A 22,861-nucleotide genomic window follows, 5' to 3' on the forward strand; every position below is an offset into this window, starting at 1 on the left:
CTACCTCAGATGGCAGACACAGATGTCGACACGGAGTCGGACTCAAGTGTCGACGAGGTTGAGACATATACACAATCCACTAGGAACATCCGTTGCATGATCTCGGCAATGAAAAATGTGTTACACATTTCTGACATTAACCCAAGTACCACAAAAAAGGGGTTTTATGTTTGGGGAGAAAAAGCAGCCAGTGTTTTGTTCCCCCATCAGATGAGTGAATGAAGTGTGTGAAGAAGCGTGGGTTCCCCCGATAAGAAACTGGTAATTTCTAAAACGTTACTGATGGCGTACCCTTTCCCGCCAGAGGATAGGTCACGTTGGGAGATATCCCCTAGGGTGGATAAGGCGCTCACACGTTTGTCAAAAAAGGTGGCACTGCCGTCTTAGGATACGGCCACTTTAATAGGTACCTGTTGATAAAAAACAGGAGGCTATCCTGAAGTCTGTATTACACACTCAGGTACTAGACTGAGACCTGCAGATAGTGCTGCTGCAGCGTGGTCGGTGACCCTGTCAAACAGGGATACTAGTTGGCAAACATAAAAACATATTAAAGACGTCGTCTTATATATGGGGGATGCACAGAGGGATATTTTGCCGGCTGGCATCCAAAATAAATGTAATGTCCATTCTGTCAGGAGGGTATTAGAGACCTGTCACTGGACAGGTGATGCTGACTTAAAAAGCGCATAGAGAGCCTTATAAGGGTGAGGAATTATTTGGGGATGGTCTCTGGGACCTCGTATCCACAGCAACTGCTGGGAAGAAATAATTTTACCTCAGGTTTCCTCACAGACAAAGGTACAGTCCTTTCGGCTTCAGAAAAGCAAGCGGGTCAAATGGCGCTTCCTTTCTGTACAGAGACAAGGGTAGAGGGAAAAAGCTGCACCAGTCAGCCTGTTCCCAGAATCAAGATCCTTCCCCCGCCTCCTGTGAGTCCACACCATGACGCGGGTGCTCCACAGGTGTAGCCAGGTACGGTGGGGGGCCGTCTCAAAAATTTCAGCAATTAGTGGGCTCGCTCACCGGTGGATCTCTGTTTCTTTCAAGTAGTATTTCAGGGGTACAAGCTGGAATTCGAGATGTCTCCCCCAGCCGTTTCCTAAAATATGCCTTGCTGACAACTCCCTCAGGCAGGGAGGCTGTGCTAGAGGCAATTAATAAGCGGTATTCCCAGCAGGTAATACTCAAGGTGCCCCTACTTCAACAAGGACGGGGTTACTATTCCACACGGGTTGGGGTACCGAAACCGCATGGTCCGGTGTGACCCATTTTATATTTAAAATCCTTGAACACATACATAAAAAAATTCAAGTTCAAGATGGAATCGCTCAGGGCGGTTATTGCAAGCCTGGACGAGGGGGATTACATGGTATCCTGGGACATCAAGGATGCTTACCTGCATGTCCCCATTTACCATCCTCGCCAGGAGTACCTCAGATTTGTGGTACAGGATTACCATTACCAAGTCCAGACACTGCCGTTTGGACTGTACATGGCACCGAGGGTGTTTTATCAAGGTAATGGCCGAAATGTTGATACTCTTTCGAAAAAAGGGAGTTGTAATTATCCCGTACTTGGACAATCTCGTTATAAGGGCGAGGTCCAAGGAGCAGTTGGTAGTCGGGGTAGCACTATTTTGGAAAGTGCTACAACAGCATGGTTGGATTCTAAACAGTCCAAAGTCACAGCTGGTTCCTATGACACGTCTACTGTTCCTGGGGATGGTTCTGGACATAAACCAGAAATAGTGTTTCTCCCGGAGGAGAAAGCCAAGGAGTTGTCATCTCTAGTCAGAGACCTCCTGAAGCCAAAATAGGTAGCGGTGCATCATTGCACGCGAGTCCTGGAAAAAATGGTAGCTTCCTACGAAGCAATCCCATTAGGCAGGTTCCATACAAGAACTTTTCAGAGGGACCTGTTGGACAAGTGGTCCGGATCGCATCTTCCGATGCATAGGCTGATAACCCTGTCTCCAAGGACCAGGGTATCTCTACTGTGGTGGCTGCAGAGTGCCCATCTTCAAGAGGGCCGCAGGTTCGGCATACAGGACTAGGTCCTAGTGACCATGGATTCCAGCCTTTGAGGCTGGGAGGCAGTCACACAGGGAAGAAATTTCCAGGGACTTTGGTCAAGTCAGGTTATTTCCCTACACATAAATATTCTGGACCTGAGGGCCATTTACAATGCCCTGAGGCCGGCAAGGCCTCTGCTTCAAAACCAGCCGGTACTGATCCAATCAGACAACATCACGGCAGTCGCCCATGTAAACCAACAGGGCGGCACAAGAAGCAGGATGGCGATGGCAGAAGCCACAAGGATTCTCCGATAGGCGGAAAATCATGTGTTAGCACTGTCAGCAGTGTTCATTCCCGGAGTGGACAACTGGGAAGCAGATCTTCTCAACAGACACGACCTCCACCCGGGAGAATGGGGACTTCCTCCAGAAGTCTTCCAATAGGATTGTACACCATTGGGAAAGGCCACAGGTGGACATGATGGCGTCCCGCCTCAACAAAAAGCTATAAAAGGTATTGCACCGGGTCAAGGGACCCTCAGGCGATAGCTATGGACGCTCTGGTAACACCGTGGGTGTACCAGTCGGTTTATGTGTTCTCCCCTCTGCCTCTCATACCAAAGGTACTGAGAATAATAAGAAGGCGAGGAGTAAGAACGATACTCGTGGATGGCCAAGAAGAGCTTGGTACCCAGAACTTCAAGAATTTATATCAGAGGACCCATGGCCTCTGCCACTCAGACAGGACCTGCGGCAGCAGGGGCCCTGTCTGTTCCAAGACTTACCGCGGCTGCGTTTGACGGCATGGCGGTTGAACGCCGGATCCTGAAGGAAAAGGGCATTCCGGAGGAAGTCATTCCTACGCTTACTAAAGCCAGGAAAGAGGTTACAGCAACTCATTATCACCGCATATGGCGAAAATATGTTGCATGGTGTGAGGCCGAAAGGGCCCCAACAGAGGAATTTCAACTAGGTCGATTTCTGCATTTCCTGCAAGCAGGAGTGACTATGGGCCTTAAATTGGGTTCCATTAAGGTACAGATCTCGGCTCTGTCGATTTTCTTTCAAAAAGAACTAGCTTCAGTACCTGAAGTTCAGACATTTATAAAAGGAGTGCTGCATAGTCAGCCCCCGTTTGTGCCTCCTGTGGCACCTTGGGATCTCAACGTGGTGTTGAGTTTCTTAAAATCACATTGGTTTGAACCACTAAAAACCGTGGATCTGAAATATCTCACGTGGAAGGTGGTTATGTTATTGGTCTTGGCTTCTGCCAGGCGAGTATCAAAATTGGCGGCTTTGTCTTGTAAAAGCCCTTATTTGATTTTCCATATGGATAGGGCAGAATTGAGGACTCGTCCCCAGTTTCTCCAAAAGGTGGTGTCAGCGTTTCACCTGAACCAGCCTATTGTGGTGCCTGCGGCTACTAGGGACTTGGAGGACTCCAAGTTGCTAGACGTTGTCAGGGCACTGAAAATATATGTTTCCAGAACGGCTAGAGTCAGAAAATCTGACTCGCTGTTTATCCTATATGCACCTAACAAGCTGGGTGCTCCTGCTTCTAAGCAGACTATTGCTCGTTGGATTTGTAGTACAATTCAGTTTGCACATACTGTGGCAGGCCTGCCACAGCCAAAATCTGTCAATGCCCATTCCACAAGGAAGGTGGGCTCATCTTGGGCGGCTGCCCGAGGGGTCTCGGCTTTACAACTTTGCCGAGCAGCTACTTGGTCAGGGGCAAACACGTTTGCAAAATTCTACAAATTTGATACCCTGGCTGAGGAGGACCTGGAGTTCTCTCATTCGGTGCTGCAGAGTCATCCGCACTCTCCCGCCCGTTTGGGAGCTTTGGTATAATCCCCATGGTCCTTACGGAGTTCCCAGCATCCACTAGGACGTCAGAGAAAATAAGAATTTACTCACCGGTAATTCTATTTCTCGTAGTCCGTAGTGGATGCTGGGCGCCCATCCCAAGTGCGGTTTATCTGCAATACTTGTACATAGTTATTGTTAACTAAATCGGGTTATTGTTGAGCCATCTGTTGAGAGGCTCTATTGTTTCATACTGTTAACTGTGTTTCATATCACGAGTTGTACGGTGTGATTGGTGTGGCTGGTATGAGTCTTACCCGGGATTCAAAATCCTTCCTTATTGTGTACGCTCGTCCGGGCACAGTACCTAACTGAGGCTTGGAGGAGGGTCATAGTGGGAGGAGCCAGTGCACACCAGGTAGTCTAAGATCTTTCTAGAGTGCCCAGCCTCCTTCGGAGCCCGCTATTCCCCATGGTCCTTACGGAGTTCCCAGCATCCACTACGGACTACGAGAAATAGAATTACCGGTGAGTAAATTCTTATTTTATATATATATATTTATTTATTGTTTCTCCTCCACAGCCAAGCTCCAAAATTCAGCATAAAACTTTCCCAGTACAGTGGAGGCTGTTATAGCAGCAAAAGGAGATTTAACTCCATGTTAATTCTTATTGTTTTGGAAAAAGTTGCTCAAGCAGACATATTGGTGTGATGTTCTGTAGTCGACATACCTTTGCAAATGTAGTATATTTATGTGAACACATGCGTGTGTAATATATAATCTTTGAGTACCTAAAAAATCATATGTTTTAGAGTCTTGAAGTTAGTATTTTTTTATGCCCACTGATTTATATAACGCCAGCATATTGCGTTGCACTAAACACATGGGATCAAATAATAAAACAACACTGGGTAATAACAGGACAGACTAGTAAAAGGACTCTGCATATCCTCTTGCTACAGGGCTATGATCGTTCCCAAATATCCATATGTTCCATGGTAACTTGGTAACTTTTCAAAGTTGTAATGAAAATATTTCATTGCTTAAGACAGTTACCGGCATAACCTGTTTGGATGGGTGCCGCGGAAGCCTTCAGACATGAGTTAACAATGCTTCATTGTGTTATATTTTTAATTAATTTGCTACTGTAAGGCTTATATGAAACATTGTGGAATTGCTTGCAAGTTTTCTATCGGGTTTATAAAACATCATACTATCTGTACATCACTTTTACTTTACCAGTGTTGATATAGTGCGTTTTAGAGCTCTGTGTCCAGTGATGTGTGGAATAGAAGACTTTCGTAACTTCTATTAAATATGCCTTCATTTTACCCAACCAATGTTTTTATATTTCATTGCAGGATTGTGGAAACAGAGGACAAAAGAGATCTGTCAGCAGTAAAAGAGGACACTGCATATGATAACAAATGGAAAGTGGCCAGTAAACCTGTATCTGAAGTACCAGATGCATTAAATGTATCCCAACAAAGCAGAGCGAGATCCGGAACATTGCCCAGTGATTACAGATTTGTAAACGACAATGTGAGATTAGGGAACAGAGACATTGGCTATTCAGCTGTCCCTCTTTCAGAAACTCCATCTAGCAACAAGAATTCTTCACAGTCAGAAGAAGGGTACCAGAGGCAAGAACCAGCACCTGTGAGTAAGAAACGAGGACCAGCACCCCAAAGACCACCCCCGCCCAAACTAGACAAATATTGGCGGCTGAGCGGTTCTACGTCTTCTCTAGCTGCGTCAACAGAATCTTTACTGACAACAGCACAAGGGAAGAGTGCCCTGTCTCAGTCCCCTGGCACCTTAGATTTAATCAAACATCAGACATCACCTGTCCGCAACCCAGGGGTGCCTTCAGATAAACATTTACACGTTCATTCGCAAAATCAGCAACTTTCTGGGTCATCAGAGAATGTCAGCCAGTTCTTAGAGAAGAAAAACATTAGCACTGAGACTGAAGTGTCCTCAAAGCCTTATCTGCAAAAGCCTGCGATGGAGCCATCACGGTCACCTTCTCCTCAGTTTGCTCCTCAAAAGCTTACAGATAAACCTCCACTACTGGTTCAGAATGAAAACAAGGCCAGGTAGTAATTTTCCAATTAGCAAGCTGTATATAAAAGATTTCCTTTTATTCATATTTTCCAGTAAGGTTCCTTCATTAGGAATTGTTTGATTCTCTGTAATAATCAAACTTCGATCTTTTTTATCATTCATGTTTTTTTTAAATACAGTACTTGTTTAGTTACAAACACAGATTTGCCATGCTGGAGAATAACTATGGGGGTAATTCAGACCTGGTCGCACGCAGGCTATTTTTTGCACTGCTGCGACCAGGTAATCACCGCCTTCAGGGGGAGGGGGTAAGGGGATTACAGGGGTGCGATGGGCTGTACAGTGAGCTGCAAAAACAAAAGTTTGTGCAGTTCCTACACAGCTCAGGACTTACTCACCCGCTGCGATGATCCAGGAAGCAGCTGACGTCAGGGACCCTCCTCTGCAATGGCTGGGCACGCCTGCGTTTCTTCCGACACTCCCAGAAATCAGTGAGTGGCCGCCCAGGTACGCCTTCTGCCTGTCAATCTTCTTTCGATCGCTTTCTTCGTAGAAGTCGTTGCACTCTGGCGACCCCCGTCGCCGGGCAACAACGCGCCTGCGCATTGCGGGTCACATGCATGCGCAGTTCAGAACCGTTCGCACGGCTGCGAGAAAATGCAGCGTGCGGACGGGTCTGAATGAGGCCCTATATCATTAATAAGTCACTCTCTCAGTCTGGCTCCTTTCAGAACAATGTTAAGATTCTCAGAGTGTGCACTTGTTTGCCAACATGGCTGATGATGCATATCTATAAATACAGCAGTCCTGACAGCCAGTAAGGTTTCTTCATGGCAACATTTCAGCCAAGATATTCGTTTTACTTGAGGTCTTCTCACCTATATAAGAGGACAGCAGTGTTTACTCACTGGAACGACAGCTAATCAGGATATACTATATTGACATACCCTAACCTCACTCACCTTTCACCTTGGCAGCATGCTGCACCGTTTAGCATAGTATTACTTTTTTTCTGGAGGGGACGTGGCCACACCTCCCTGATTTTGTCACTCCCCCAGTACCTGGGCCACATTTATCTCTCAGTGGCCCTGCTTACGGTCACCAACTTATGTTGTCACATTGTAAACTAGTTGTTCAGCGAAGTGTCTGTAAGGTATGGCATCAGACAATAAAACAGTTGGATTGGTTAGTTTTTGTTATCCGAATGAGGAGCAAATTTAAGACCTTTTGAAATCTCATACCTGTTTTAATTATCACATCTGTAGCTAGGTCAATAAAGGAGCAGACCTTATAAATACATGTGACTATTTGGTCAATGCTATAAAGTATATTGTTTCCTTGATTGGAAAAGATGCTTTGTTCCAAAGTTATAGGTTGTATGTGCATAGAGGTGTGGTAGCATATGGCCGTGGTCAGTTTTCCAGTAGGTGTCACTGTTGGCTTACTGTCCCTAGATACTGTTTCATCCTAGCAGAAGAAGTATGGCAACTCACTCTCAGAAATAAAAGTGGTGGTGTATAACAGATTGTAATGTGTTATAGCATTTGTTGAAAATCAAAGTAAAATAAACCTGATCTATTGTTCCACCGAATCCACCTTAGAATGGGCTTGTAGCCTACACACAGGGAGACATTTGTGCACTCAATATTAATTAGAATTACATTAGGATCCTAGTGATCTGACTAGGCTACATGATTCATTCATGCATATACTGTAAGCTATTTTATGTATACATAGCAAACTGTATATATTTTTTCACTGCAATGAAATCTGAATTTTACAGACACATTTTCCCCGTTGGCATAAACTTGCAATGTATTGTCAGTGTATGAAGTACAGCGTAACAAGATTCTAATAGCGCATTTAGAACTGGTCTACAGCAACGCTATCTATGCTTTCAGTGCTCAGCAAATGTATATACTGGTCTATTTCTTTTCATAGCCTCCTAGTGCTTTAACAGGCTGCATTCCCTGATAATTGTTAAGCCCATGAAAACAGCTTCTTTCCATTGTGTGTTGGAGCAGTTTAAACTGTCAAAGAACAAGTATGTTCAGAAGCAAAGGGGTGTGGCACACATGCTTTATAGAATATCATGGTTTTCTGCCCACAAAGTTCTGGTCTTGGAAATGTATTACATCCGCATTTAGTGTCACATTACATACAATAGGAAATACAGATTCTTTGATGTATGGGAGCCCTTCCAATCATTTAGCTATATAAGCACTTCTTCTGAAAAACTCTTATAGACATTGATTCTTCGTGGCACAGACGTTTTGGGCCATTGTAGTTTTCCAATTCCTGTGTCAAGAAAAGATAATGTCTCGTAGATTAAGTCAGCATTAATGATCACATCTTCTTAATGGTCCTTTTGCTTTGGGGTCCATAATTAGGTCCTGAGTGTCAGGATTCACAGTTTAGTTTGAATAGCTTTACTGTTGGGTAGATATTGACTAAAATGCTATCATTTATATATTTAAGACAAAGATGATGCTGGCCCACAATAAATGGTTTGAGGAATTGAGTTTTGAGCCCTGACCCTGTGCCTAAAAGAGCTCCAGAGTGTATCTGTCTTACCTGGCAAAATTACCATAATGTTCTTTATGTTACTGACTATGAAGGGGGGAAGGGGGTTTGGGGTATCCGATTAGGGGCACAAAAATTGAAGTTTTTTGCATTTTATGTTTAGACAATATTTTTTTTACGGCTATCTGTTTAGGTTGCCTGTAAAAGAAAAATCCCTTTTCTCACAAAAAACAGTGAAACCTGTGTGTTTTCACATTTGGGTGCCCAAATAAATGACACTTATTGGGGACTTTGTTTTGCCTGACTAAGTATATCTGAATAAAAATTGATCAGGGATCGCTGAATACTTCCTAACTTTAGAACGCTGTTCATCAGGAAAGGAGTAATGGTCATGCATGACAGATGTAACTAGCTTGATGTACCTAGCACTTTTGAAGTGTTAGGCTGCCTCTTAAGGCCCATACACACTGGGCGATTTTGAGCTGAAAGCAGGTCAGTTTTGGTGTGTTGAGCTGCTTTCAGCTCAGAGCTGCCCAGTGTGTATGCCCCAGCGATGCGCTGCCGCTTCATCGCTGGCGGCCGCCGTTAATCTACTGGTATTACCAGTAGATGAACAGCGGGGTGAGCGGCTTTCCATAGCGTCCTGCTATGGAAAGCCGCTCTCCCCCGCTGACATCGCTGGGCAGGGGGGAAAAGCGCTCAGTGTGTATGCACCTTTACACTCATTATTGCCACACTTAGGACATTCTCGCAGGTCAAGGATGTCCCTCAGACAAGGATTTTCCCAACTAAATGGGGGCAGTTGGGAGGTACAGTATGATTAAAGTGTAAAAATAATGTTAACATGTTCATTGTTGCAAATATAAGTTATATATCTCATATGGGCCCTACTCACTTGGCGATGTGCCGCCGAGGTGCCCGACGGCCGATACGGCCGACGAGCGACCCGGCGGCGGGGGGGCAGTGACGGGGGGAGTGAAGTTTCTTCACTCCCCCCGTCACCCGGCTGCATTGAAGTGCAGGCAAATATGGACGAGATCGTCCATATTGGCCTGCATGCACAGCCGACGGGAGACCAGCGATGAACGAGCGCGGGGCCGCGCATCGTTCATCGCTTAAGTCTCCACACTGAAAGATATGAACGAGTTCTCGTTCATTTATGAACGAGATCGTTCATATCTTTCAGAATATCGCCAAGTGTGTAGGGCCCAATAGTGTGTCCTTTATGTGACCCTTTGGCTTTTTCAAACTGGTACTTTTTGCAAGTGTATTTTTAGAAAGTCTGTTCTGAAACATGTAGTTTGATTTAAGTTATACTGCTATGCAATTTTATAGAACGCAAAAACATAGTATTTAGCTCTTACAACAACTAAACTGTGTTTAAGTTCAGCTTGTGGTTTCATTTCCAAATCCAGAAAGTCCACACAACACTTGCATAAAGCTTGTTTTTCTACAAACGTGAATACCCAATAGCAAGGCAAATAAATTAAACAATCTTTTCTTTTGCTATACATTATATTTCCAGAATTGAAAGAGTTATAGACAACACAAAAGTGAAGATGGTCCCCATTAAAATTGTCCATTCTGAAAGCCATGCAGAGAAGGAAAGCAGGAACAATTTGCTTAGTGCCATTGAGCCGCTTGCCTTACCTACTGGTCTTGCCAAAGACCAACTGAAAACTCTCAGTACACCTGAGCAATCCTACTCCCGCTTCTGTGCTTACACAAGGCATGGCCCAGACCCAGAAGACCAGTTTAGAGCTACAGAGAGTCAACCACCCTTGGAATTTGTCGAGAGCACACAAGAGAGTGCAGTCTCTTCTCTCTCTGCTGTTAACGCCAAGAGCAAAGATTTGATTTACGCTGACTTGAAATCTGAGGAGTTGATGAGAGAAATTGTAGGAAAAGATAAGTCTCTCGCAGACATATTAGGTCCGAACGGCAAAATGATGACCACAATGGACCTTATGGAAGGGATATTTACAAAGGATGAAAATCTTCTTGAAGAAGCTCAGCAACGCAGGAAGCTGAATCCAAAAGTCCCATCTCCAAGACCTCCTGACGAAAAGTAGGTAGCCATAGAAACACATGTTTACAAAGAAATTAAGCACAATTCCATGTCCGAAACATTGATGATTTAAAGGTTACAATAATTAACTGTCAATTTAGAATAATAAAACAATTTCATCTCTTTCTGACTAAGAACTAACATGATGACTCCTACTCCGAGTGGATGGTCCTAGGATATATGTATTTCAAATATTTGTAAATAATGTATTAAAGGATCTGCATATAGCTACAGGTAGGTAAGCAATCTGTTGCTGGGATAAATGCTGGTCATACATTGTCAGATGAAATGTGTGTCAGACCAAAGGACATTTTATCTGACAGCCTGACGCCCATCAGATATCATGGGCATACGCTGTGGAGGGTGTACTAAGCCTTTGAGAGAGAGAGAGAAAGTGTGAGCCAATCAGCTCCTAACTGTCATGTTACAGGCTGTGTTTAAGAAATTACAGGTGTTGATTGGCTGGTAGTTTATTTCTCTCTGCTTTATCTCTCTCCAAGGCTTAGTACATCTGTTCCAGTAGGTTGGTAACATGTTTGGCGGTGCCTCGGATCCCGGCGGTCAGCATAGCGACCGCAGTTTCCCGGCAGGGGACGAGCGCAACAGAGTCCCTTGTGGGCTCGCCACGCAGCAGGCTCGCTGCGCTCGCCACAGGTTCTATTCCCACTCTGTGGGTGTCATGTACACCTACGAGTGGGAATAGTCCCTGTGTCGGCATTCTGTTGATCAGGATTCCGGCGTCAGCATGATGACCGCCGGGATCCCGAGTGCCAGTTACATGACTGCATCCCGCCTCAGTGTATGGCCACACAATAAGTGGGTTTTACCCTGGGGAAGAGACATTTCCTCATTTCTGACCTATGTCCTGAGAAAGAACCAGGGAATTGTCTGTCACTTAGCTTGCAGAAGCACATACACTGCCCGATGCGGCCGATTAGCAGCGCACAAATTATCAGATTTTTCAGATATGATATCAGTCCGATAGACTGAACATTTGTGGTCAGTCGCACATATACGCTGTACAATTATCTGGCCGATTCGCGGATATTTGGTTGATTGACATAATGTATGCCCAGCAAAAGAACTTCCATTTAAACTAGAGATGTGTATGGACCCTCAGTGGTTTTTTTATTTTGTTTTTCGTTTATGGTTCGGTTTTGGAATAATTAAAACTTGGCAAAATCACGTCATTTGCATTTGTTTTTCTTCATACAGCATTATCAACCTCAATAATATTAATTTCTAGTCATTTCATATACCATACTCTACTGTGTGGAAGGGCACCTGTAATACGTTACAATGTTCTCTAGGAAATCCCTGTAACGGCCCATTTCGCATACAGATACAGCCGCAGCCATACAGAGAATATACAGTAGGCATCCTATCCACACAGCGATGCAAATAAGACTAATTTTCAGTAAATAGACGCCCGACACTAACGGAGTTGCACAGGACCTGTCAGCTCACTCATGCGAGTCATCTCCCACTGCATGGCATATTGAGGACACATCTGTAGTTTGCGTTCACACTGACCAAAATCCTGGGTTTTGTGTGTTTATGTGCAAAAATCTGGGATTTTGAAGTCAATGGAAAAGGGGTATCACTTAATTAAGTGTACATTGGTGTTCTATATGTACGTAATGTGTATTTCTCTGACGTCCTAGTGGATGCTGGGAACTCCGTAAGGACCATGGGGAACAGCGGCTCCGCAGGAGACTGGGCACAAAAAGAAAGCTTTAGGACTACCTGGTGTGCACTGGCTCCTCCCCCTATGACCCTCCTCCAAGCCTCAGTTAGATTTTTGTGCCCGACCGAGCAGGGTGCAATCTAGGGGGCTCTCCTGAGCTTCTTAGATAAAAGTTAGTTTTAGGTTTTTTATTTTCAGTGAGACCTGCTGGCAACAGGCTCACTGCATCGAGGGACTAAGGGGAGAAGAAGCGAACCTGCCTGCTTGCAGCCAGCTTGGGCTTCTTAGGCTACTGGACACCATTAGCTCCAGAGGGATCGAACACAGGCCCAGCCTCGGAGTCCGGTCCCAGAGCCGCGCCGCCGGCCCCCTTACAGAGCCAGAAGCAAGAAGAGGTCCGGAAAATCGGCGGCAGAAGACATCAGTCTTCATCAAGGTAGCGCACAGCACTGCAGCTGTGCGCCATTGCTCCTCTTGCACACCTCACACTGCGGTCACTGATGGGTGCAGGGCGCTGGGGGGGGGCGCCCTGAGCAGCAATATTAACACCTTTGCTGGCAAAAATACATCACATATAACCCCCAGGGCTATATGGATGTACATTAACCCCTGCCAGAATCCATAAAAATGCGGGAGAAAAGTCAGCGAAAAAGGGGCGGAGCTATCTCCTTCAGCACACTGGCGCCATTTTTCCCTCACAGCTCCGTTGGAGGGAAGCTCCCTGGCTCTCCCCTGCAGTTAATACACTACAGAAAGGGTTAAAAAGAGAGGGGGGGCACAATTTAGGCGCAGTATACAATATATATACAGCTATAAGGGAAAACACTTTTTTATAGGTGCTATCCCTGTGATATATAGCGCCCTGGTGTGTGCTGGCATACTCTCCCTCTGTCTCCCCAAAGGGCTTTGTGGGGTCCTGTCCTCTATCAGAGCATTCCCTGTGTGTGTGCTGTGTGTCGGTACTGCTGTGTCGACATGTATGAGGAGGATAATGATGTGGAGGCGGAGCGAATGCCTGTAAATATGTTGTCACCCCCTGCGGGGTCGACACCGGTGTGGTTGAACTTATGGAAGGATTACGTGAAAGTGTCAACTCCTTACATAAAAGGTCGACGACACAGAACAGCCGGCTACTCAGCTTGTGCCTGTTCCAGCGTCTCAAATGTCATGGGGGGCTCTAAAATCGCCCGCTACCTCAGATAAGAGACACAGATGTCGACACGGATACTGACTCCAGTGTCGACGTCGATGAGACTGGTGTACCCTCCAAATAGGTCCACCCGTTACAGGATTGAGGCAATGAAAAATGTATTAAACATTTATGATTATACCCCAGGTACCACATAAAAGGGTATTGTGTTTGGTGAGAGAAAACTATTAGTAGTTTTTCCTGCATCTGAGAAATTAAATGAGGTGTGTGAGGAAGAGTGGTCTTCCCCCGGTAAGAAATTTCTAAAACGGTTATTGGCAGCGTACCCTTTCCCGCCAGAGGATAGGTCACGCGGGGAAACACCCCATAGGGTAGATACAGCGCTTACACGCTTATCAGAAAAGGTGGCACTACCGTCTCCGGATACGGCCGCCCTGAAGGGACCTGCTGATAGAAAGCAGGAGGTTACCCTATAAGATATAGTCACACACTAGGGCATTATATTGCGACCAGCTGTTGCTTCGGCATGGATGTGCAGTGCTCCCGCTGCGTGGTCAGATTCCCTGTCGGAAAATAACTATGGATAGGGACAATATTTTGCTGAAAATAGAGCATATAAAAGACGTGGTCTTATACATGCGTGATGCACAGAGGGATATTTGCCGGCTGGCATCAAAAATAAGCGCTAGGTCCATTGCCGCCAGACGGGGGTTATGGACTTGGCAATGGTCAGGCGATGCCGACTCGAATCGGCACATGGAAGTTGGCCTATAAGGGGGTAAAACTGTTTGGGGATGGTTTTTCAGACCTCGTTTCCACAGCTACTGTTGTGAAATCTATTTTTTTGCCACAGGCTACCCCACAACAAAAGAAAGCACCGTATCATCAAGTACAGTCCTTTCGGCCCCAGAAAAGCAAGAGGGCTAGAGGCTCATCCTTTCTGCCAAGAGGCAAAGGTAGAGGAAAAAGCTGCAACACACAGCTAGTTCCCAAGAGCAGAAGTCCTCCCTGCGTCCGGTAGGTCCACAGCATGGTGCGGGGGCTGCTCAGGCGGACCCGGGTACGGTGGGGGCCCGTCTCAGAAATTTCAGCGGACAGTGGGCTCTCTCACATGGATCCCTGGGCCCTTCAAGTAGTATCTCAGGGGTACAGGCTGGAGTTCGAGACGTTCTTCCCCCCGCCGTTTCCTAAAATCTGCCTTACCGGCACCTCCCTCTGCCAGGGAGACGGTGTTGGTGGATATTCAACACTATAATCACAACAAGTGATTGTCAAGGTGCCCCTCCTTCAGCAAGGAAGGGGTTACTATTCCACAGTGGTTGTGGTACCGTAACGTTTCGGTGAGACCCATCTTGAAATTAAAATACTTGAACTTTTATATCAGAAGATTCAAGTTCAAGATGGAATCGCTCAGGGCGGATATTACGAGCCTGGACGAGGGGGATTACAGGGTCTCCCTGGACATCAAGGATGCGTACCTGCATGTCCCCATTTACCCTCCTCACCAGGAGTACCTCAGATATGTGGTACAGGACTGTCACTATCAGTTCCAGACGCGGCCGGTGGAGTTGTCCACGGCACCGAAGGTCTTTACCTAGGTAATGGCAGAAGTGATGATACTCCTTCGCAAGAAGGAAGTTTTTATTATCCCGTACTTGGACGATCTCCTGATAAAGGCGAGGTCCAAAGAACAGTTGGTAGTGGGGGTAGCACTCTCTCGGGAAGTGCTACAACAGCACGACTGGATTCTCAATATTCCAAAGTCACAGCTGGTCCCGACGACACGTCTTCTGTTCCTGGGAATGTTTCTGAACGCATACCAGAAAAGAGTGTTTCTTCCAGTGGAAAAAGCCGAGGAGTTGTCATCTCTAGTCAGAGACATCCTAAAACCAGGACAGGTGTCGGTACATCAATGCACACGAGTCCTGGGAAAAATGGTAGCTTCGTACGAAGCATAATTCCATTCGGAAGACTCCACGCAAGGACGTTCCAGTGGGACCTGTGGGACTAATGGTCCGGGTCCCATCTACAGATACAACAGCGGATAACCCTGTCAGCAAGAAACAGGGTGTCGCTGCTGTGGTGGCTGCAGAGGGCTCATCTACTAGAGGGCCGCAGATTCGGAATACAGGACTGGGTCCTGGTGACCACGGATGCCAGCCTTCGGGGCTGGGGTGCAGTCACACAGGGAAGAAATTTCCAAGGAGATTTCGCTTCACATAAATATTCTGCAGCGAAGGGCCATTTACAATGCCCTAAGCCAAGCAAGGCCCCTGCTTCAGAACCAGCCGGTACTGATCCAATCAGACGACATCACGGCGGTCGCCCATGTAAACAGACAGGGCGGCACAAGAAGCAGGATGGCGATGGCAGAAGCCACAAGGATTCTCCGATGGGCGACCTACACCCAGGAGAATGGGGACTTCATTCAGAAGTTTTCCAAATGCGGGTAAACCGTTGGGAATGACCACGGGTGGACATGATGGCGTCCCGCCTCAACAAGAAGTTGAAAAGATATTGCGCCAGGTCAAGGGACCCTCAGGCGATCGCTGGGGACGCTCTAGTGACACCGTGGGTGTACCAGTCGGTTTATGTGTCTCCTCCTCTACCTCTCATACCCAAGGTACTGAGAATAATAAGAAGGCGAGGAGTGAAAACCATACTCGGGGTTCCGGATTGGCCATGAAGAGCTTGGTACCCGGAACTTCAAGAGATGCTGGCAGAGGACCCTTGGCCTCTGCCGCTTAGACAAGACCTGCTGCAGCAGGGACCCTGTCTGTTCCAAGACTTACCGCGGCTGCGTTTGACGGCATGGCGGTAGAACACCGGATCCTAAAGGAAAAGGGTATTCCGAAGGAAGTCATCCCTACCCTGATCATAGCCAGGAAGGATGTCACCGCAAGACATTATCGCCGCGTTTGGTGAAAATTTGTTGCTTGGTGGGAGGCCATGAAGGCCCCGACGGAGGAATTTCAACTATGTTGATTCCTGCACTTCCTGCAAGCAGGGGTGACGTTTGGGCCTCAAATTGGGGTCCATCAAGGTCCAGATTTCGGCTCTGTCGATTTTCTTCCAGAAAGAACTGGCTTCACTGCCTGAAGTGCAGACTTTGGTTAAAGGAGTACTACATATTCAGCCTCCTTTTGTGCCTCCTGTGGCACTTTTTGGATCTCAACGTGGTGTTGGATTTCCTAAAGTCGCATTGGTTGAGCCACTTAAAACCATGGAGCTAAAGTATCTCGCATGGAAAGTGGTCATGCTGTTGGCCTTGGCCTTGGCCAGGCGTGTGTCAGAATTGGCGGCTTTGTCATGTAAAAGCCCTTATCTGATTTTCTATATGGATAGAGCAGAGTTGAGGACTCGTCCTCAGTTTCTCCCAAAGGTGGTCTCAGGTTTTCACTTGAACCAACCTATTGTGGTGCCTGCGGCTACTAGGGACTTGGAGGATTCCAAGTTGCTGGACGTAGTCAGGGCCCTGAAAATTTTATTTTTCCAGGACGGCTGGAGTCAGGAAAACTGACTCGCTGTTTATCCTGATGGCACCCAACAAGCTGGGTGCTCCTGCTTCTAAGCAGTCTATTGCGCGCTGGATTTGTAGCACTATTCAGCTGGCGCATTCTGCGGTAGGATGACCGCAGCCTAAATCAGTAAAAGCCCATTCCACAAGGAAGGTGGGCTCATCTTGGGCGGCTGCCCGAGGGGTCTCGGCTTTACAACTTTGCCGAGCAGCTACTTGGTCAGGGACAAACACGTTTGCAAAATTCTATGAATTTGATACCCTGGCTGAGGAGGACCTGGAGTTCTCTCATTCGGTGCTGCAGAGTCATCCGCACTCTCCCGCCCGTTTGGGAGCTTTCGTATAATCCCCATGGTCCTTACGGAGTTCCCAGCATCCACTAGGACGTCAGAGAAAATAAGAATTTACTTACCGATAATTCTATTTCTCGTAGTCCGTAGTGGATGCTGGGCGCCCATCCCAAGTGCGGATTGTCTGCAATACTTGTACATAGTTATTGTTAACTAATCGGGTTCTTGTTGTGAGCCATCTATTCAGAGGCTCCTCTGTTATCATGCTGTTAACTGGGTTTCATATCACAAGTTGTACGGTGTGATTGGTGTGGCTGGTATGAGTCTTACCCGGGATTCAAAATCCTTCCTTATTGTGTACGCTCGTCCGGGCACAGTATCCTAACTAAGGCTTGGAGGAGGGTCATAGGGGGAGGAGCCAGTGCACACCAGGTAGTCCTAAAGCTTTCTTTTTGTGCCCAGTCTCCTGCGGAGCCGCTGTTCCCCATGGTCCTTACGGAGTTCCCAGCATCCACTACGGACTACGAGAAATAGAATTATCGGTAAGTAAATTCTTATTTTTATTATATTACGTATTCCACTTTTTTCTGGCTTAATTGCATTTTATTTATACATAAATACTGTATGTGTATGAGCACATAATTGTCACAGCAAATTCAAAGACTATAGAACTATAGACAAAGACTATAGAATTGCAGCTGTTACCTTGTGGGAATGAGGGTTACTGGATGCCAGTAGACATACAGCGAAGTAACCCACTGGTGATTCACGTCTGATCCACATTTTTATTTTCATAAATTAATATTTGATGCTTTTTTATTTAATTCCATTTAAAGAAAATGTCCTGGTTTATTTTTATTTTTTTTCAAAAGTCATCAATAAATATCTTTTGAATATCAAACAGAAAAGAGGATCAGAATATGGCAGCCATCTCTCTGACAACCAGTTCCACATACTACAGCACTTCCGCAGCCAAAGCGGAACTCCTCATCAAGATGAAAGACATGCAGGAGCAGCAGCACACTGAAGAGAGCTCTGAGGATGAGATGGACCACAACCTGTTTGAGAAAAAGGTAACAATATGGAATGTGCAATGAAATATGTTTGTTCCTTCTAATATATATATATATATATATATATATATATATATAAAATTAAAATATTCATGCTTCCAAATTCCATTATCCTGTTCCAAGTATACTGGCAGGTCTGGCAGCCTTAGGGATTTTATTGCAAAGCAAGTGGTTGAAATGTTTATCTGGATGTCCTGCACTAGATGGGACACACAACAGTATATGCATAGTATAGGCCTGCACATGTGATGCTCCCAGTTGTATTTGTCAGTGGTCCCATATTAAAATAAGAAATGATCATATGGGACAACCTAATGTATGTCCAGCGATAGCAAAACATAAATCAAATCCCTCCCTATGACAGCGTCTCACAGTGCTGCATTTCCCCACAATGCATCATGCTACTCCCCAAGTGTGACAGCTTTATGGAACAACATTCTTTAAACACCCATTGGCAGTTCTATTAAGTTGTCAGCTGCCTAGAAGCTGGAACCTGGGCTGTATAAAATTGTGTGGTGCCCATACATCACTCACATCTCCAGCGCTGTATCCTTTTTATGCACCTTGTTGAGCTGAGTAAAATTACTCCAACAGCAGTTTTCTTTGTATACAAATGCTGCAGCACTTGGGGCACTGCGAGCCACATCACATCCCCTGATCTGCACTTGAGCAGGGCTGCGCCTGCGCAGATCTTTAAACATTGCAAAACTGATAACATCTTTCACTCACAGGCTCTTGGAGCACATAGGGCCTGATTCAGAGGTGCATGCTATATGCATCGCTGCTTTGACTTTTGACAAAGCAGTGATGTGAAAATATGCTAATGCCACAGGAGGTGTGTGAGGAAAAAGGACTCCTCCTGCCGACCTTGTGTCCGCAGGCACAGCATTGGATCACCATTGCAATGGTTACAGCCATCGGCCATCTGCCGGGAAACTTCTCTGCCAGGACCAGGAAGTCTGCCTAGGAAGATGCAGACCCTGGCTTTTGGCAGGGCATTGTAAAATGTACCCTGGTACTGCCCCAGTCCCGTCCACAAAGCTGCTTTATGTCATTCATGTTCTGGCTTGACGGCACTGCGTGTTTTCTTGCATGTGCAGATTTCTCCACATTGGAGGTGTATGCATACTGTAAGGATTGTGTACAACTCTGAATCAGGCCCATATTTTAGTATTCTGTGCATGCATCATGTGGCAGTGTATTGATTTACAGGCAGTTACACACCCCTCTGTCAGCAAGCACGGAGACTGAAGGAGAATCTAGGTTCAACTTTATCAATAAGTTATGGGATATGATGAAACTGGAACAAGACATACTAATATTTATCTGATGTTATTCACATACAGTACATTAATACTTAAATGGCTGTTATGCAGTATGAATGATCTAGAGTTACATAAATAAGTGAAATAAACCATTTAAGAGAATACCAGAGAATGCATCTGTAGGACACCATGAGGAAGTGAGATGGGTAAACAGCATATTACACTAATAATACAAATGATCTGGGTCAGCAGAATACTGTAAGCTGGGTAGGGTTGGCGTGAGCAGGTCCCCCATACCTTGTGCTTGCATCGGAGAAAACATGGGGGCTTCATGGTGCAAGCACTGACTATGGGCAGTGGGGTTCTCAGTGGTGCTGCCCGAGGCACTGTATTGTAAAGGCCGACTTTATCATACAGTGCTGGTTTGGGATTAGCAACCAGCAGAGTGATCAAAAAACCTAAATCAAAGCAAATACTGCAATAGGTGGATCCACCAAGACCATGACCACCTCAGTCTGATCTTGCTGACCACGTAAAAGTGCATTAAGAATATTTGATGTATCCGGTTTATTGCTGTCTCGGTGCCTTTCTGTTGTACACACTCAATTGCACCTTAGTTGGGCCCCAGCTTGGGTATTACAACAGGGTCCAAGGATCTCAGTTTGCCACTATCTTCTGCACTGCATATTTAAATTGTATACTGACTTAGATTTGCAGATTATATCAGCAATAACAAACATAAGTAGGATATTATAAACAAATTCTAGATAGTGAGGTGTTAAATATAACTCCAATAAAAAGGGGAAAGAGTGAACAATAAACAAGAAGACCAGCGAGGAGGCATTAGATGTGGGGACTAGTGGCCTGCTGGCCAGACCAAGCGTTAAAGGTCGTAAGGCGAAAATGTATAGAAACTCAGTAATATCGGAACAAGGGCGAAAAGAAGAATAAGGGAATAGGAAGTGATGGGTGGGAAGCGGGTGGGTGTAGGAAGCTGAGATAGCCGGGAAGAGGGGGGTAAGGAGAACATATAACACATTACCATGCAAGTCTAGCTGAGGTGTTTGTAGTTCAGACAGCAGCAGTGGATTTTAAGAATTAAGTGGTTGACCAGAGAATCACTGCCCAACGGGTTGGGAGCATTTGCAAATCTACAGTACTTAAATTATTAAATGCTGAAATACAGAGAGAGGCATTTTGCTGCGGAAACTGGGAATGTTGTGAGATCTTTTGAGGAAGCCAACAGACATTTATATGAGCTGTAGAATGTAACCTAATTGTGGTAGACAAAAAGAAAGTGTTTCAATATGTTTGAATTCTATAATTATTATTATTACATTTTATTTATGTGTTTCGCAGCGCCATACAAAGGCCAGTACAGGGAGACAAAACTTAACATTACAGTAGATAAATAACAAAAATAGAGTACAGGTAACAAATACCACCACAGTTCTGAAAACATAATACAGATTACATGTAAGTAGCGAGTTAGTGATCAGCGCACTACTAGGAGCTGGTGGCCATAGATAGAGATGAGCCTTTACCAGCAGGAGAAAAGATGGGTAAAGATGGTTGCTGAGTAGGAGAGGGCTGTGAGTGAAATATGTAGAGAGGAGGGTTTTGACAACAAGAGGAAAGAGGGCCCTGCTCTGAGGAGCTAACAATCTAGTAGGAAGGGGCAACAAACAGATGACATCAGGTGCAAGCAGGCAAGAGGTAGCCTGATGGCAGGGTGTAAGCAAAGCAGAGATGGTCAAGGCATGAGGCAGGGGGATGGAGGAGCAGCCTCAGGACCAGGTTATGCCCCAGAACTAGGTACGCTTTGATGAATAGGTGAGATTTTAGTGCCCGTTTGAAGCTTTGCAATGTTGGGGAGAGTCTAATGGAGCGGGCGGGGGGGGGGGGGGGGGGGGCGCGTTCCTCTGAAGGGGTGCAGCACGGGCAAAACTTGAACTCGAGCATGGGAAGCCATGACCAGGGCAGAGGAGAGGCGACGGCCATTGGCGACCGTAGGGGGCGGGAGGATGTATGAAGAGAGAGGAGTTTGCAGATGTGGGGAGCAGTGGAATTAGAGATGGCCTTGTATGTGAGGTTGAGTAGTTTGAAGAAGCTTCTGTATAATTTCCTCTAACACTGGTACTTGTAGTTGTGAATAGTGGTATTCAGCAGCAACGTATATTTATATTACATTATGGTATCACATTTTATGTGTTATATGAAAAACGTGCAATGGAAACAGTAGTTCTTACAGTGAGATCCATTTTCTTAGAGAATATATGGTGCTCGTTTATTGACATTTTTTCCTATAGTTAAATCTAAATAGGTGACAAAACAATGTAGCTTCCACCAGCTAGTAATGTCTCATTTACAGTTTTTATCAGATTTAGATCCAGGCTCATGCTTAGTTTAACGATTTGTACAATGAATCACCTGTATCGTTTTTTGCATAACACATGAGACATGAAAGAAACACACTGTAATACATGCTGCAGGCACATATGTTCTACCCCCCAGCCTCAGCACAATACAGCTGTAAAATATACCGCTACCACTTAAATTCAGTTAAACAAGATATTATAATTATATGATTGTGGATGTTCTGCTCCCCCTTCTGTGAAATCAGCTCACCCATACATTGTTACTTCTTTAGTCTGCTGATCTACTGGCTGCTCGTCCAGCCAAAGAGCGCCAGCCACAACAACGTTCTGTCCAGTGTTGCCAGCAGATCCTTAATTCTTATAGAACAATTATTTATATTCACCATACCTTGTATCATTTTCTTAATGCACACTTTGCAGTGAATTTTCAGCATGCACACTCCCAAGAGCCATGCAATTCAATTGTAAAAGCCTACTCGCAGCACCTGTGCTGTAATTCTACAGTTCACGACCGGAAAAAAGTGGGGTAATCACCCTGAACCGCAGAAAAGTGGCAAATAACATTGGCTAACAGTATACGGGATATATTTATAGAAGTAGAGATGTTGCCCATAGCAACCAATATAAGTCTACATATAATTTATCTAGCACTTTCTAGAACAGAGGTTCTCAAACTAGGTCCTCGGGAGCCCACACAGTGCATGTTTTGCAGGTAACCCAGCAGGTGCACAGGTGTATTAATTACTCACTGACACATTTTAAAAGGTCCACAGGTGGAGCTAATTATTTCACTTGCGATTCTGTGAGGAGACCTGCAAAACATGCACTGTGTGGGCCCCGAGGACCGAGTTTGAGAACCTCTGTTCTAGAAGATAAAAGCTAGACTCTGATTGGTTGCTGTGGGCAACATCTCCACTTCTGTAAACCTACACTCTAGTAACTATACCCCTAGGATGCTATTTTTGGCCATGAGAAAAATATTTGAGGTTCTTATTAACAGTTAAAAATTATTTTT

General features: G+C 45.5%; 1 protein-coding gene across 3 annotated transcripts in view; it reads left to right on the forward strand.

The window, feature by feature from the left end:
- Nucleotides 1-22,861, forward strand: part of SHROOM2 (shroom family member 2) — a 505,814-nt gene that overhangs the window by 469,628 nt on the left and 13,325 nt on the right. For all 3 annotated transcript variants that reach the window (XM_063955520.1, XM_063955521.1, XM_063955522.1), the window contains 3 exons: nucleotides 5,190-5,927; nucleotides 9,944-10,486; nucleotides 18,035-18,203. In XM_063955520.1, coding sequence (XP_063811590.1) covers nucleotides 5,190-5,927; nucleotides 9,944-10,486; nucleotides 18,035-18,203 — 1,450 coding nt within the window. The remainder of the gene's footprint in view (nucleotides 1-5,189; nucleotides 5,928-9,943; nucleotides 10,487-18,034; nucleotides 18,204-22,861) is intronic.

The sequence above is a fragment of the Pseudophryne corroboree genome, chromosome 2 (assembly GCF_028390025.1).
Source record: "Pseudophryne corroboree isolate aPseCor3 chromosome 2, aPseCor3.hap2, whole genome shotgun sequence".
NCBI lineage: Eukaryota > Metazoa > Chordata > Amphibia > Anura > Myobatrachidae > Pseudophryne > Pseudophryne corroboree.